The sequence below is a fragment of the Pygocentrus nattereri genome, chromosome 2, assembly GCF_015220715.1.
Source record: "Pygocentrus nattereri isolate fPygNat1 chromosome 2, fPygNat1.pri, whole genome shotgun sequence".
Lineage (NCBI taxonomy): Eukaryota > Metazoa > Chordata > Actinopteri > Characiformes > Serrasalmidae > Pygocentrus > Pygocentrus nattereri.
Genome location: NC_051212.1, coordinates 10,251,941 through 10,269,284, shown reverse-complemented (window position 1 = coordinate 10,269,284; position 17,344 = coordinate 10,251,941). Strand labels below are relative to the sequence as shown.

Sequence of the window (17,344 nt, the reverse complement as noted above, 5' to 3'; positions counted from 1 at the left end):
ATGTAAAGTCAGAGACGACAGCTCATCTGCTGCTGCACAGTTTGTGTTGGTCATCCTCTAGTCCTTCATCAGTGGTCAGAGGACGCAGTTGGCTGGACAATTTTGGTTCTCAGTCCAGCAACGACACCGGGCTGTTTAAAACTCCTCTGATTCACTCGTATCAGCACAGCACACACTAACACGCCACCACCAGGCCAGATCTGTGGTGGTCCTGTGGGGGTCCTGACCACTGAAGAACAGTAAAAGGGGCTAACAAAGTATCAGAGAAACAGATGAACCACAGTCTGTAACTGTAGAACTACAAAGTCCAGCTATACAGTAAGTGGAGCTGATCAAATGGACAGCGAGCGTAGAAACGAGGTGTTCCTGTTAAAGTGCTCAGTGAGTGTAAGCTGAATGTGCAGCACTACAACAGACTTGGAAGGGTTAAAGATCTTTACTGCTCTACAAAAGAGCAAAACAGTTGTGGTGGAAACTGAGGCATCTTTGTTTTTCTTCGCCCCAGGCTGATTCTGGAATGTTTATTCTTTATGTGGGAGCTGATTTTACCTTCATGTGGTGCTCGACATTACCTAAGTCACGGAGCAACTGCATCAGTGGGAAGAAAACAGAATAAAGGGCACTGTAGCGGTCCTCGCGACTGTGAAACTGCTGCAGCGTTAATGGAAACGATGCTGGGTACAGATCAAAGCCAGTCATTTCGGTTCTTAGGGCTTGGCTTGAGGCCTGACTATACGCTTAAAACAACAGTGAACAATCCAATGTACTGCATTTTCTCCCTCACCACAGACAAACAGCCAGTAAACCAAGACAAGTCTGCTTTGGCACACTTGACCTGACCCCTGCTATGTAACACTGACATAACCATGAGAAATAGTGGCCTGTTTTGTTCAGTAGCATAACAGCATCACGTTGCCAATACCAGCAACTGTTATGACATACTGCCATGATGATGTTTTTGTTTGAAGTCCAGCTTATATTACTGCTTAGTGTATTGTAGTTAGCCTGCTTTACATACTGTTACAGGGTTCCTGCAGGTCATTAGTTTGGTAAAGTCTTAAAACCAATCAATGTAAGGCCACAAAATGTCTGAAAACCTTATATATTAACACTTATAGATGCCCAAGCTGATGTTTACTCAAAAAGGAGTAATAAACAGACATTATCCACAACCTGCAGCAGTGAGGAGCACATTGAGAAAGTAACAAGTTCAAATGTTTGCAAAGTTGAACTGTTTTAAAAAGGAAGCTTTACGAAACTGTCACTGGGGTGGTCCCCTCAAAGGTACATCTCAGGACCTTTAATCAGGGAACATAAACTGAACTTTTCCAGGAGGCATCCTAACCAGATGCCCGAACCACCTCAGCTGGCTCCTCTCGACGTGGAGAAGCAGCGGCTCTACTCCGAGTCCCTCCCGGATGACCGAACTTCTCACCCTATCTCTGAGGGAGAGTCCAGACACCCTGCAGAGGAAACTCATTTCATATTAGCGATCTCGTTCTTTCGGTCATTACCCAAAGCTCATGAGCATAGGTGAGGGTGGGAACGTAGATCGACCGGTAAATCTAGAGCTTTGCCTTATGGCTCAGCTCTTTCTTTACCACAACAGACCGGTAAAGAGCCCGCATCACTGCTGACCCAGCACCAATCCGCCTGTCAATCTCCCGCTCCCTTGTACCATCACTCGTGAACAAGACCCCGAGATACTTGAACTCCTCCACTTGAGGCAAGAGCTCATCCCCGACCCAGAGAGTAGTAAGTCTTAGTATGTAATAAAACTGGGATTTTAAGGGGTTCATATTGGCATATGATCCAACCTGATTGGCTGATCTGTTGACTTGGCTGCCACTTACTTTCATATTCTGCAGTGAAAGCATTTCAGTGGTGTAGGAGTGTTAAATATGGTGTTAATTATGCTTGAATTTCAAATCGCTGTAACATGCCACGCCGCTCCCTCCTCTCACCTTTAAAACGTGCTAACATTTCTGCTGTCACTTTGAAACCACAAAAGGCGACGCGGCAGGTAAAGAAGAACGTTTCCGTGATAGCACAGCTGTAACTGGTTTCAACTCGAGAGTGAGAAACAGTGCAGGAGTTTGCTAAGTACATGGTTTTGAAGCCGCAAGCAGCAGAAAGCTCAGGTTTAGATGAAAGGCGCCAAGTTTAAATGCACTATAACATGGTCCTTTTGATCAAGCTGGCTAAATAAAACCAAACCCATCAGTCCAGGATGTCGCATTATGATTGTTTTCACATACAGCTCTTTTTAGGTTAACCAAACTCAGTTCTGTTAAAGTTAAACCTCAAAGGGAACCGACTGCTTGTGCTTTCTGCGTTTACAACGCAAGTGAGCTTTAAAGACATCCACTCCATTAGATTTCCCTTTTCAGCATCCACGACGAGATCTCAGACCAGCCGCTGTTCACACCCGAACTCAGAACCCACCCAGGAATCATCGAATTTTGGGTAGTGTTGCTTAAGTTCATCATATATGTTTGCATCTATGATAAAATACTCCAACTCCAATAGTGCTAAGCTTTTTAAAACTCTTTAAATGGTCGCCGCTGTTCACAAAATCATGTTTCATCTAAATGATCTTTTTTTTTTCTTCATATTTTTATCTTTGTCACCATTTAATGAAATCAAAAAAAGCCTCTCGAGTCTGCTTTACAGTGATTTCAATTCAGGGGTTTAAGCAGCTTTCACACTGAACGTATTTTCGGGGTCTGGGTAGCGAGAGGAGCTTTGACACTTCACCGAAGCGCATTATGCAAAAGTTTAAACGTTTGAACTTTAGATTACCCTGCCCGCCTGCTGCGGTGTACTCTTCCACTGCACTGACCACTGAGCTGAAAATCTGCATCTAAATTTCGGTGAATTTTCCACATTCAGTGTAAGGGCAGCTTTAACCACATAGCAAAACGCAAAGTGGACTTGGGGCCGTTTTGTTTTTCGCAGTGCACGAGTCAAGTGGACCACAAAACAAACTACAAATGGACCACACTGAGACCACCTCTTGAAGTGACAAGTTCATATATGCACAAAAAACCATGACTCGGCAGCCTTCAGACGCATGAGGCGCTGAAAAGTGTGAAAACACCCTAAAATGATCTGATGTTAGTGTAGTATTAACTAGTAGCATAATCTTCAATATCGAGAAAGACTTGGTATCAGCTCACACTCAATATTAAAGGACTAGGATCCAAAGGAGAGGTGGGGAATAAACTGGAACATCCTTGACTAAACTGTAAAATAAAGCCTCAAGACTGCTGAAAATTGTTGAATCATCTTAATGTATATCAGCGTATGTTAATCTAATCCAGAACAGCCCAAAATATCCAGCCGACAGCGGTCCTGTGCTCTAAACTGACCACTGATGAAGGACTAGAGGACGGCCAAAGTCAGAGGAGTGTCGTCGAATGTGTTTCTTTTCCAGCCGATTTTCATAAAACAGACATTTGATACATCACGTACTGCGGTGCTGGAAAGTTTGTGAACCCCACAGAATTTTCTACAGTATATTTCTGCAAAAATGTGACCTAAAACGTCATCAGATTTTCACGCAAGTCCTAATAGTAGATAAAGAGAACCAAATTAAACAAATGAGACAAAAATATTAGACATGGACACTTATTTGTTGAGGAAAATGATCCAGTATTACAGATCTGTCAGTGGCAAAAGGATGAAATCTTTGCTTTCAGTATCTGGTGTGACGCGCCTTGTGCAGCAACTTAACCTTTCCAGTAACTGTTGATTACAGATTATATCATATCTCATATGGACAGTAACACTTTAACACCAAGTCACTTTAAAATGTATATTTTCTCGATATTTTCTCTGTATTTTGTGTATATTTAATATATTTCAGCTTGTTCAGTGATGTCCTGGGCCTCACCACAAGCATTTCAATGCATAAATATCAAATAAACTTGAAACCATGGGAAACTCTAAGTTCTTCACAAAGTTTCAAGCACCGCTTTATTGCTACTAGGTGGAACTTATACTTCTGTTAAGTCTTAAAAAGGTATACTTGATTTCGAAAACTACGGCAACCATAAATAAACACTAGTCCTGACACGACACTTTCATTCTCGCGTTTCGCGTGACGTCACACTGTATAGTCGCCGTCATTTCGCAGACCAAACCGGGAAGCGACTGCGCTGCGTGACGCCTTCACTTTGCTGTGCTTTGTGGATGATTCACCTGCCAGACGCGACAGAAGCGGAGAACAACAAGAGACCACTCAGACCTTTAATTCAGTGTTTTCACACTCCAGGCTTGGAGCTGCTGCACTGTATAGTTTAGTGTTTCTCTCTGCTGTTCTCACCTCGTTCAGCTCAGGAAGGGATTAATTAGCTGATAACATCAGGTATTTTAACCAGGGAAACCACAATCATGCAGTGCAGGGGTCGCAGGACTGGAGCTGAACTCTGCACTAACTGCACTAGCAAGCTTACAGAATCACGTCTGTCGAAACACGGCGTAGTTTTCCGACCTCGACAGCCAGTCTTATATTTCACGTTTCTGTTCCTCCATTCAAACGTCATGTAAATCTCCAGAAACAGAGAGTAAAGTTACACCGGCTGTTTGCAGCTCCGTTAGCGGGACGACTGTTCATCTCTCGACTGTGAACATTAGTTAAAGTTCTCTAAAGGCTTGCATTGTTCACAGCTGATGTCGTTACCTTCCTATGACCACAGTGTTTTCTCCTCTATATGCAAAACTATGGGATCCTTTACCCACCCTGACGAGAAGAGCCGGTGGGCTTCTGTGCTTTTCGATGCTTTAAGAGACTCCCAGATTAGGGAGAGGGGTTGTGAATGAGATGCATATAAATGTCAGGAAAACACAAATTTGACAGCTCTTCCGTCAGTTTAAGCGTAACCAGGAGTTTGGTGACTTTCTTGAGGTGACTTTATCAAGGGAACGTTTTTTTTCTCTTCCAAAGTAATTTTAGCCATCGTTTACCTCTAGTTATGTAGAGCAGTGAAGCCAAGAATCTGTCCCAAATATAGTGGTGGCAACAGAAAAATAACGAGGCTAAAACATTTACGGCATTTGGCTGACGCTCTTATCCAGAGCGACTTACAATTTGATCATTTTACACAGGTAGGCGAAGGTAGTGTTGGGAGTCTTGCCCAAGGACTGGACAAGTGTGGTTGGTGTAGTGTAGTGATTAACACCTCTGCCTTCTACACTGTAGACTGCGGTTCAATCCCCCACCTGGACAAACACCCAGCACTATACCAATAGGAGTCCTTGGGCAAGACTCCTAACACCACCTTGGCCTACCTGTGTAAAATGATCCAATTGTAAGTCGCTCTGGATAAGAACGTCAGCCAAATGCCGTAAATGACTCTAATTGGTATAGTGTAGGGCGCTGCCCAGGTGGGGATTGAACCCCAGTCTACAGTGTAGAAGACAGAGGTGTTAATCACTACACTATCCAACCACAGGATAAAACCCCAGGATACTGCTGAACAAATCAGTCCTGATATGGTTATGGTGTGGTTATGTCAATGTTATATTTTTTGATCAAACTATCGCTTTAATGCTGCTGTAACTCCCTCCCTCTCACCTCCTGGGCTTGCGTGCTCTCAAACTCCTCCAGCTGTTTCTGAAAGCCAGGGTTGGGTCCAGCGCAGGGTCGCACCACCCTCACGGCAGCCAGCGCCTCCTGCCAGCCCAGACCTGTCACCGTCATGATGTAGGCCACCACCAGGGTCACACTGCGAGACACACCCGCCAGACTGCACACACAGGAGGAAAAGAAAACCACCGCTTACCAGCACAACACTTTCGTTTAGCTGGTTTCAAATGCTGACATTTCTGTAGTAAATCTGCACAGAGATTTTTTTTTTTGGCTGGAGGAAGAACCAAGCCTAACTGAGCCCACCTGAGCATATACAGACGTACGCAAACGTTTATAAACACGTGATCCACGTCCTCAGATTCAGTACAAGCTTCATCGCAGACAGTTACTGAGCATGAATATTCAACAGAAAAGAGGAAAACAGAAAAAAAGGGACATATGACAACAAGAAGACACATAAAACAAAAAGTCAGTCACGTTATTCACGTTTAAAAATAGGTTTTGCTGGACCGACATCGGCTCCATCTCTACATTATGTGTACATGTGTCATTCTACATTCTACATGTGTCATTCTATAGTATAGTATAGGTTTTAGTCCACTGGTGTCTTATGTGTGCTTTTGTATGTCCACTCAGATTTTTACCAGCCAATTTCTAAAAATACAGAAATGCGCTACTCATACAACTACTAGTATTACAACAACAACAACAACAACAACAACAACAACAACAACAACAGCAACAACAAAACAACAACAATAGTAATAAAATGAATAAGAATCATTATTATTATCATTATCATTACAGCTATTAGCAGTAGTAGTAGTAGTAGTATCAGCAGTAGTAATAGCAGTATTAGTAGTAGCAGCAGCAGTAGCAGTATTATTATTATTATTATTATTATTAGTAGTAGTAGTAGTAGTAGTATTAGTAGCAGTAGTAGCAGCAGCAGCAGTATTAGTAGTAGTAGTAGTAGTAGTAGTAGCAGTAGTATTAGTAGTAGTAGTAGCAGCAGCAGCAGCAGCAGTATTAGTAGTAGTAGTAGTATTAGCAGCAGTAGTAGTAGTAGTAGTAGTAGTAGTAGTAGTAGTAGTAGTAGCAGTAGCAGCAGCAGCAGTAGTAGTAGTAGTAGTAGTAGTAGTAGCAGTAGCAGCAGCAGCAGTAGTAGTAGTATTAGTAGTATTAGTAGTAGTAGTAGTAGTAGCAGCAGTAGTAGTAGTATTAGCAGTAGTAGTAGTAGTAGCAGTATTAGTAGTAGTAGTAGTGGTAGTAGTAGTATTAGCAGTAGTAGTAGTAGTAGTAGTAGTATTAGCAGCAGTAGTAATAGTAGTAGTAGTAGTAGTAGTAGTAGTAGTAGTACCAGCAGTAGTAGTACCAGCAGTAGTAGTAGTAGAGCTCACTTGCCCGGAGCAGGGGGCAGCCCTATCCATGGCACCCAGGGAGCAACTGGGGGTTTTTTAACAACCATAAAGCCCAGTTGTACAGACTGGTACTAGACCACACACACATACAATACACACTTATATTCAGAATGTAAACATTTTCATGGTGCAATATGTTCATAAGTGCAGTGCAGATCGTATGCAACTCTTTTTTAATTCTTATTCTTATTTTGTTGTAAATAGTCTAGAGATTTAACTTTAATTTTTATTATTTATAATGTTTATAGTGTTTATACTGTTTCCTGTTTCTATTACTGAGTGCCTCACTTCTATTACTCTGCTGCTGCTGTAATACTGAATTTCCCCGCTGTGGGACTAATAAAGGATTATCTTATCTTAGTTTTAAACTGGGTCCTATGGCCTAATCAGGGTATAACTGTGTACTGACTGCCGCTGTTAACACAGCTCTCCGTCCGTTACACGAGGACCGATATGCACACCAAATATCAGCCCAATATGCAGTACATGTATTACATCTTGAAACTTCATGATCCATCACTGAAGTAACCGTCTTACTCTCGTGCTCATATGTAAAGAGGCTGTGTTAGAAAACAGACTCCCACCCTCCGCATGTTTCATACTTTCAGTATGCCGAGATACTTCCCTTTGAGGTTTTACCTTAAAGCAGTCGTACTTAAAAAGACAGGGTCACCAATTCTTCACTGTTTCATCAGCAGCAGGCAGGGAGTAATACTGCTACTTCAGCAGTGGATCGTAAGTTTCGAGATGTAATACAGACACTGAATACTGGGTTAATATTTCTGTGACTTGCTCCGAGTATAACAGGACTGGAACTAATGCGGCCTGGGAGGAGCCCGACTTACACAGTGCCACTCAAAAGTTTGGACGCGCCTGCCTGAATGTATGTTCATTAATTAATTAATTAATTGATTGATTAATTAATTAATTCACTGCATTTTGGCTGACGCTCTTATCCAGAGCGACTTACAATTTGATCAGTTTACACAATTGGCCTGACTGCATGTCTTTTGGACTGTGGGAGGAAACCGGAGAACCCGGAGGAAACCCACGCAGACACGGGGAGAACATGCAAACTCCACACAGAGAGGACCCCGGTCGCCCGGCCGGGGAATCGAACCCATTCATTACTGTTATTTTTAAGATTTTGTTTCAAATGCGGCCAAATGCTTAAACGTTCTTAGAAGTTCTAGAAGGCACTGAGCAAATAGGTCTCTTAACAATTGTGCAAGACCTGGTGGACACCAAAACGGTCTCCGTCAGATAAACAGCACTTTCATCTCTGAGAGAGAGGAGAAGGTCAAGCTGCGTCAGATGTGAAAACATCCGCAGGTGTCCCTGTCCATCCTTCCACTGTCAGAAGACCACTCAATGGAGTGACCATATCAGAGTCCAGGCCTCAACATCACTGAAAGTGGGGTTACTCGGATTGTGTGAAGCAGAAAGCGCAAAACCAGCTTCTAAGACTGAACTTTGCAGGTGTTAAAATATCCCTGCAGATTTCTTAGAAAAAACCGTAAGAGTGAGCCTCCTGAAAAGAACAGAAGCTGCAATAAAAGTAACGAGTGGACACAATATACAGTGAAGCAACCCGAGATCTATTTTGTTGCTAAGGTTTCTAGTTAACGTTCTGTTAAACACGTGCTTTCTGGTTTTTTTCCCTCGCTCTGAAAAAGTGAATAACTTGAAATTAACTGACATTCTGACTTGAAATGAAATAAATAAACGGTGCTCCCTGACCTCTGCAAAGTACTGTGTATTAGTCTGTGTACTGTGCTAGATGTGCGTTTCTGCTCTGGTGCACATCAGGTTAAATTACAGATGTGTGCAAAAGTTTGCACACCCCTGGCTAAGTGGCACGTTCTTACTGAGTTTCTAAGTGAAAATAAGCCACACATCCTCTACAGAGAACACGCCTCTGCACATTTTCACACACAATTACTGTTTTGTTTTGGTTTTTTTGGTGAATTTAACATATTAGAAAAAACATAAGACACACAAAACGTGGCCAAACGTTTTTTTTTTCTTTTTCAATCAAAGCAACTAAATAGAAATTGTGCACTGTCATTTGCAGTAAAATGCCTATTTAAGCATGTTAACGACACAAAGAAGCTTCTGGGGCTACATTCTGCTTATTAAAGAAACCTGTCCCTGAAAATAAAGGAGTGTTTATTTATTTATTGATTCATTTGTATATTTTTTTATTAGTCAGGGACAGTATCCCAGGTGGCTCCTCATGAAGCTGCTTCGAGAGAATGCCATGAGTGCTTAAAACGTCATCAAGATGTGTAAAACAAAGAAAAAAAAAATATATACAAAACCGTTTTGGTTTGACTGACGGTGTAAAATTAATGTGTGTCATACTTTTGATTAAAAAAAAAACAAAAAAAAAAGGACGGAAAGTAAGAAAGTGCGCCCAAACTTTTGACTGGCCCTGTCTCTGTATACCATAATCAATGGTAGCATCATGAAACCTTGAAAGAAAAAAACAAAAAAAGGATGGGTAAAGTTTGGTTACCCACCCAAAAAGTGGGCGTTTTTCGAAAGTTCACTGATGAGATTAACAGTTGGTTTTTTTTACACAAGTGGCAACCCCTTGTTTTCCTGTAAGCGGCACTACACACAGCACCCGCTTCGCTGTTTAGGGCATAAATGTCAAATTTGATTTGGTCTGTGTTGTGTTGGGGTGTAGGTTAAAAAAAAAAAGGGAGATTTTGAGAATCGCTTTAATCCTGTCTTGGCCACCTCATCTATTCAAATCAAACTGCTGCTGTTTACTGTAGCTGGATTTTTGGGAAGTGTAAAAATAGGCTTCCCCTTTAACACCTAGTTATCAGCTTGACACAATGACGCCCCGGAGCTCGGTTCAGCGCAGGGCATAAACTCAGCTGTTTGTGCAATCACATGCAGTCCCCTAATGTGATAACATCATGCATCTCAGTGTATGAATGTGCGAAGAGTGCATGCATATGAAAAAGAGAGAGAGAGAGAGAGAGAGAGAGAGAGAGAGAGAGAGACCAAATAAGAAACATGGTCAGAAATAAGATATAGCAGTAGAGGCCACACATGCACATACTCACCAGTGGACCAGACATCCCTCTCCTTTCAGCCTCGACTCATGCATGAACATAATGCTCTCTTTGAAATGCTGCGTCCTATAGAGAGAGAGAGAGCGGGAGAGAGAGAGAGAGAGAATGATAGACTGAATTAAACCAAATTTTTGCAGCATTTCCTCATGACTAAAGGTTTAAGATGTAAGTGTCATTCAATGCTCTGTTCTAGTTAAACTCACAGTCAGAATTCCTCATAGTGGTGATAGGAACCAGACGTCCACCTCTAAAAGCTCCCTCACAGAAAGTTACTACATTAAACGGTAATAAATATGTGGCCGACGCCTAAGAAACTCGTTTATTATGGTACACCAGAGATAAACCGTTGACCTAAAATGTATTCTTAAAATCCATTCATGGTGGAAGGGCACATGCAGGGTGTGGTGAGGCAAAATAGTCCCCGAAGAAAACTTACTTTCTCAGATTTACCACTGTTTTACTAACTTAACGTCTAAAATTGGTTAAATGTTATAAAAAGTTTTGTATAAAGACTCAGGAAACACGTGTGGGTTCTCTGGTGGTTTTGGGTAGTAAATAAAACGGCTATATTTGTGTTGTCGTCATTGTGACCCCTGGTTCCTATCAGCACCACTGTAAAGAAATCTGAGTCAGGACGTTTCCCTACATTGAACCGATTCGCACCAAGCCACTCTGAATGACTTCACATCTCACCCACTGAATTCTGAAGAAAATTTGAAAAATCAGTGGAGTTCCCCTTCATATGTGGCACAATTTAGTGCCAAATTGCAAAACGCAATCACCGCAGTGGAATAACACGACATTTGGAACATGTGCCAAAACCTCCATTACATTGTTTTCACGTCACTTGACCTCTTTCCTGAAAAACAATAGATGAGCAGTCAGATTAAAAAAAAAAAAAAAACGCCTTAAATTAACCCCTTAAAATCCCAGGACTGTGACATACTAAGGTTTATTACTCAGTAACTACAGGGACTTCAATGCCAACAGGCTGAGCTATTCCTCGGTGTATATACTAAAGCGTGTAATGAAACCAGTGGGCCCTGACTGTTTAAGGGGTTATACAATCCCATCACTTTCCACCGTACTGTACTGCAAACAGCATTAAATCAGTGTAACAGCTCTATTAGACTCATTTTGGCACGTCAGTGTTTAAACATTGTCGATTTCCAGTTTCTGACATCATTTGAAAATGCTTGTTGCGCTTGACGTTGTGTGTAAATTTCATGATGAATGGACCAAAAGAAACGGCCCAAAATGACTAGGAAAAAAGTCTGGTTCCCATGACTTACATGAAAAATAATGTAGGTTTTTTTTCCTTCTACTGTGAAGTTACCAAAAGAGGTCAGGTGACATGAAAGCATTGCAGAGGTTTTGCTTTGGCTCATATTCTGCATGTCACTTAGTGAAGTGTGCCTTACATTTGACTGATTTCACTGTTATGACTGTAGTTCAGTAACGCAAATACATCCAAAGTACCACACGGTGGAAAGTAATATCGCCGCACCTTCATTGTTCAAAGTGGATTGAACTCCATTCTGACACAAATTCAGCATTTCTGTTTTTAAATGCAAATCCTCGTGCTCTGTTTTCAGTAGACGGGTCAAGCAATATGATAAAAAATGTAACAGGGGTTTTGCTCTTCAATTTGGCACAAATTCTGTGCCATAAAATGGTACGTTCTGAAAAAAAAGAAAAATCGGTGGATTTTTGCTGGATTTTAGAGTAAATAGCTGTTATTTGCAAAGCATATTGAGAAAGGGAGTGGTAGTCGGTGCAGCCTTGGGCAGTGCACTGTAGTGACAGGAGGGTGTGAGGCCTCTTCTCCAATAAGGCCCCCCTCCCCCCCTTTCCCTGTGGTTTTGGTTGCTTGGTCTTTTTTTTTAATGGTGCTTGTGTTCAAGTGAATTAGTTCATCCTGTCATGTTACACTTAATTGACATTTGGCTACTGCTGTCTTTGTAGTTGTGTAAGTGCAGTGGCTGCTGTAATGTGACGGCTATTTGCTATTTGTTGTGTTCAGCTGTGCCTTCACATAAGTAAGTAAGTGATGTGAAACACCACATACACACTAGTGAATACACACACTTGCCCGGAGCGGTGGGCAGCCCTATCCACGGCGCCCGGGGAGCAGTTGGGGGTTAGGTGTCTTGCTCAAGGACACCTCAGTCATGGACTGTCGGCGCTGGGGATCGAACCGGCAACCTTCCGGTCACAGGGCCAGTTCCCGAACCTCCAGCCCACGACTGCCCCAATGTATTGTTATACTACAAAACAAAGTGAAACTGAAGGTCATATTCAAGCAATTTGAGCTGCACATTAGAAATACAACCGAGCAAAATCTGTCATTTTACACTGTTTTTCTTTGTACATCTACCACGCATTTAGGGAAATAATCCTGAATGGCTGTTATTGCACAAGAAAAGAAAACTTGTGAGGGCAGGATGCCCCCTACCTGAGGCAAGAAGCCCCCTGGTGAAACCTGCACCACCTATTTTTGGCTGACTAAAGAACCTTCAAATGGTTGGCTCTTCGGATAACCATTATTTCTAAATGAGATGTGCGTGCTTAAAGAACCTCTACAAAGTGTAAAGGTTCTAGGAAGAATTCTTCTATTAGTAAAGAACCTTTGCGTTGTTCCTCTATGGCGTCACTCATGTGTGGCATCTTTTCTGAAGTGCACGTTTGAAGGACTCATCGTTTATTTATCAGATCGTTTGTATTCTTTGCATGTTTTAAAGTGATATTAATCAAATACACGTCATTCATTTTTCACAGTGGATAAAATGGTATTTCGCCTCTTACGTCGTCTTGTTCTTGTTATCTTGTTAAATTAGATTAGATTGACTTCTTGCACGTTTGTAAGCACATGGGAAGCTGTTGGGTTTATTAATGGCTGTGGTGTTATAAGAACTACTGGAGCAAGCTAAAACCAGAATACCAAACAGCTCACAAAGTGGCCAGTGAGTGGAAGCACATGGTAGGCGTTTCTAATAAAGTGGCCAGTGAGTGGAAACATATGGTAGGCGTTTCTAATAAAGTGGCCAGTGAGTGGAAGCCTAAGGTGTTTCTAATAAAGTGGCCAGTACATTTAAGCACAAGGTAGGTGTTTCTAATAAACCAGCCAGTTAGTGGAAGCCCAGGGTAGGCGTTTCTAATAAAGTGGCCAGGACATGGATGCACAAGGCAGGTGTTTCTAATAAAGTGGCCAGTGAGTGGAAGCCAAGGGTAGATGATTCTAGTTGATCAGCCAAGACACGTTTGGTCTCTAAAGATTTCTTCTTTCATTTTTTGCCGTACGAGGCTAATGTAGCTAGCGGGCAATGGACACTCTGCATTACATAATAATACTGAATACTGAATTACTAGTATTATTATTGTGTTTGAGTTGTAGGTCCAGTGCCAAACAAACAAAGCACACTTTAGCCACCAATCATGTCTTGGCTGATCGAATATGTTTAGGGTAAGTGGGGAAATTGTGTAAGTTTGGAAATTTTGGTGAAAAATCCCTTCAGCCTGCAGGGTTCCTATGCCATAAGGAACATTAAGACCTAATACTCAGTACTATTTGGGAACCACACTACAACTTATACAGTTACAAGAAAGAACAGCTCGAGTCTCATGGAGTTTAAAGGGTTAAAGGGTTAAAGGGGAACCCCCCCCCCCCCGCTATTCTTTTCAAAATTTTAGTGGTTGAGATATAAAGTCATTCAGATTGGTTTGGTGTGAAATGGTTCGTGGTAGAGAACCTTACTGACTGAGCTTTCTTTACAATGGTGCTGATAGGAACCAGGAGTCACAATGACTACAACACAAATCCAGACATTTTATTTACTATCAAAACCACAGTGAACGCACACGTCTGTTCCATGTAATGTTAAGAAGGGTAACATGGTGCACAAAATCTGCAAAGTACAATATATAATATACAACAGTACACAATACATCTTACATGTACCTTTCTGTCATGAAGGGGGAGGGGGTGGGGTATCGGCAAAAACCTTCTAAAACAATGTCTCACACATTAGGCAGTGTTTTTCGGAGCCATTCCATAATCACTTTCTGTGCGGGAGCTTTCAGAGGCATTTAAGTCTTCAGACATCTGGTTCCCATCATCACCAACACTGTGAACAATTCTGACTCTGTACGTTCCTCTAGAATGGAGCATTTCACACCAGACCACACTGAACGCGTACTACGCAGAAATTTTTGACAACCAGTAAAATGACCCTTTTGAATAAATAAATAAATAATAAAGGGACACCTTCCCAGGATGGACAATATGGTCAGGAAATATTTGTGCATAAGCCCCCAAGCTCACCGTTTGAGCATGTTTTCAGCACACATAACAGAAAGGAGTCGTGGAAACTGAGCCGCTCCCAGCTGCAACGGACAGAACTCTCCGTAGACGTTCAAGGCACTTGTCTCCAGTAACACATTTCGGCATGGCAGGTAAATGTGATAGTGATGGTTTGGTAGTTATTGACGAGGTTTACCTGTTCCTGTTAAGGTTTGGCAGTACGTGTGGGGTTAATCTGTGTGGTTTAGCTGTCCTTGGTAAGGTCTGGTAGTTCTTGGTGTGGTTTAGCAGTTCTTGGTTGGGACTGGTAGTTCCTGGTAAGGTTTGGTAGTTCTTGGTGTGGTTTAGCAGTTCTTGGTTGGGTCTGGTAGTTCCTGGTAAGGTTTGGTAGTTCTTGGTGTGGTTTAGCAGTTCTTGGTTGGGACTGGTAGTTCCTGGTAAGGTTTGGTAGTTCTTGGTGTGGTTTAGCAGTTCTTGGTTGGGTCTGGTTGTTCCTGGTAAGGTTTGGTAGTTCTTGGTGTGGTTTAGCAGTTCTTGGTTGGGTCTGGTAGTTCCTGGTAAGGTTTGGTAGTTCTTGGGTGTGGTTTAGCAGTTCTTGGTTGGGTCTGGTAGTTCCTGGTAAGGTTTGGTAGTTCTTGGTGTGGTTTAGCAGTTCTTGGTTGGGACTGGTAGTTCCTGGTAAGGTTTGGTAGTTCTTGGTGTGGTTTAGCAGTTCTTGGTTGGGTCTGGTTGTTCCTGGTAAGGTTTGGTAGTTCTTGGAGTGGTTTAGCAGTTCTTGGTTGGGTCTGGTAGTTCCTGGTAAGGTTTGGTAGTTCTTGGTGTGGTTTAGCAGTTCTTGGTTGGGTCTGGTTGTTCCTGGTAAGGTTTGGTAGTTCTTGGAGTGGTTTAGCAGTTCTTGGTTGGGTCTGGTAGTTCCTGGTAAGGTTTGGTAGTTCTTGGTGTGGTTTAGCAGTTCTTGGTTGGGTCTGGTAGTTCCTGGTAAGGTTTGGTAGTTCTTGGAGTGGTTTGCAGTTCTTGGTTGGGTCTGGTAGTTCCTGGTAAGGTTTGGTAGTTCTTGGAGTGGTTTAGCAGTTCTTGGTTGGGTCTGGTAGTTCCTGGTAAGGTTTGGTAGTTCTTGGGAGTGGTTTAGCAGTTCTTGGTTGGGTCTGGTAGTTCCTGGTAAGGTTTGGTAGTTCTTGGGAGTGGTTTAGCAGTTCTTGGTTGGGTCTGGTAGTTCCTGGTAAGGTTTGGTAGTTCTTGGAGTGGTTTAGCAGTTCTTGGTTGGGTCTGGTAGTTCCTGGTAAGGTTCGGTAGTTCTTGGTGTGGTTTAGCAGTTCTTGGTTGGGTCTGGAAGTTCCTGGTAAGGTTTGGTAGTTCTTGGAGTGGTTTAGCAGTTCTTGGTTGGGTCTGGTAGTTCCTGGTAAGGTTCGGTAGTTCTTGGTGTGGTTTAGCAGTTCTTGGTTGGGTCTGGAAGTTCCTGGTAAGGTTTGGTAGTTCTTGGTGTGGTTTAGCAGTTCTTGGTTGGGTCTGGTTGTTCCTGGTAAGGTTTGGTAGTTCTCGTCACGGTTTGGTGATTCTTGTTAATGTTTGGCAGGTTTTGGTGTGGTTTGGTAAGTCCTGGTATGGTTCAGGAGTTCCTGGTACAGTTTGGTAGTTCTGGTTTTATGCTTTATAAACTTCACATTTATACCACATAACAAAACAGCTAAAGCTCACTGTCCAAAGTGAACATGCAGGCTATTGTTACAGAGCTATGAAGTCATGTCTTCATTCTGTAATTGGCGTCAGGCCCGTATTAGGAAATCCCGGCATGATGCCGACTACAGATTAACGCTCAACTTCAAAGGTCTATTGTCGCGTTAGCCACTAAGCTGTTACGCCGGGCTATAAAGATTTGATGACAACAAATATGATTTATTCCAGTGCACTTCAAAGCCATAGACAGCGCCTTGAAGCCTAACTACGTTTAGCTGTCGGCGGGCGTGGTGACAGCATCTGCGGTGACCATGCATGGTTTTCAGAGAAAAGCTTTAGCAGTTCAGATGGTTTATTCGAGGTGGACTCTCTGTACTCTTTTATTCTTTGCTGTATGACACTGGGCTCATCTGGACGTTGACTATAAGATGTTCGGCTTCAAGAATATAAACATCTGGGTTATTCAACCACTGCAGCTGACAGCTAAACCTAAAGAAGTGAAACTTCTGACAGGCCGCTGTGGTGGCAGGACTTTTCAAAGATACTTTACCAAAAACAACAAACTGAACAACCACAACCAACACGGCATTGCACTCCCATACGACTGTGAGTGGTCAGAATTCTCACAGCACACCGTAAAGAAGTGTGATTGGTTAGTGGGTTGATTTGCATACTGCAGCCTTCCGCAATATGCACAATGCAAAGGCCTACACTGTGATAATGACTAACAAACTGATAAGTTGTTGATAACATATTATAATTATTATTATTATTATCCCACACATGTTGTGTGGTGGGCTGGTGGGTGGGTGTCAGTGCTGTCTGTGATGTGCGTATCCTCCTGACAGGATCAGGATGAGAAAGTGTCCTGCGTCCAGCTTTGTTAGAGAGAGTGAGTTTCAGATTCCGTGTGGCGAAGGTTTCACACGGCCGGGAGGGGTTTACAGAGGGTTTGGGAGGCGGGGGAGGCGGTGGGGGGGTTTATAAATAGAGATGCAGAGGGGACCAGGCAGAGCAGCAGCACACACAGCTCATAACTTCCTTCCTGAACACACAGAGCCACAAGAGGAAGTGGTGTGTATGCGAGCGTGTGTGTGTATGCATGTTCGTGTGCATATGTGTGTGCGAGAGTGTGTTTGGCTGTGTGTGTGTGTGTGTGGCATCCTCTGCAGTTTTCTGTTTCACTGGTTGGGTTTATTGTGTATTTCTTTGTGTGTGTATATATATATATATATATATATATATATATATATATATATATATATAC

The 17,344-nt window shown here is 42.5% G+C and overlaps 1 protein-coding gene across 1 annotated transcript in view; it reads right to left on the bottom strand.

The window, feature by feature from the left end:
• The window catches only part of dusp22b (dual specificity phosphatase 22b), a 40,807-nt gene that overhangs the window by 2,830 nt on the left and 20,633 nt on the right, over positions 1-17,344 (bottom strand). The window contains exons 5-6 of the mRNA XM_017717633.2: positions 10,095-10,169; positions 5,579-5,750 (exon numbers count right to left, since the gene is read on the bottom strand). Of these exons, the coding sequence (XP_017573122.1) occupies positions 5,579-5,750; positions 10,095-10,169 (247 nt within the window). The remainder of the gene's footprint in view (positions 1-5,578; positions 5,751-10,094; positions 10,170-17,344) is intronic.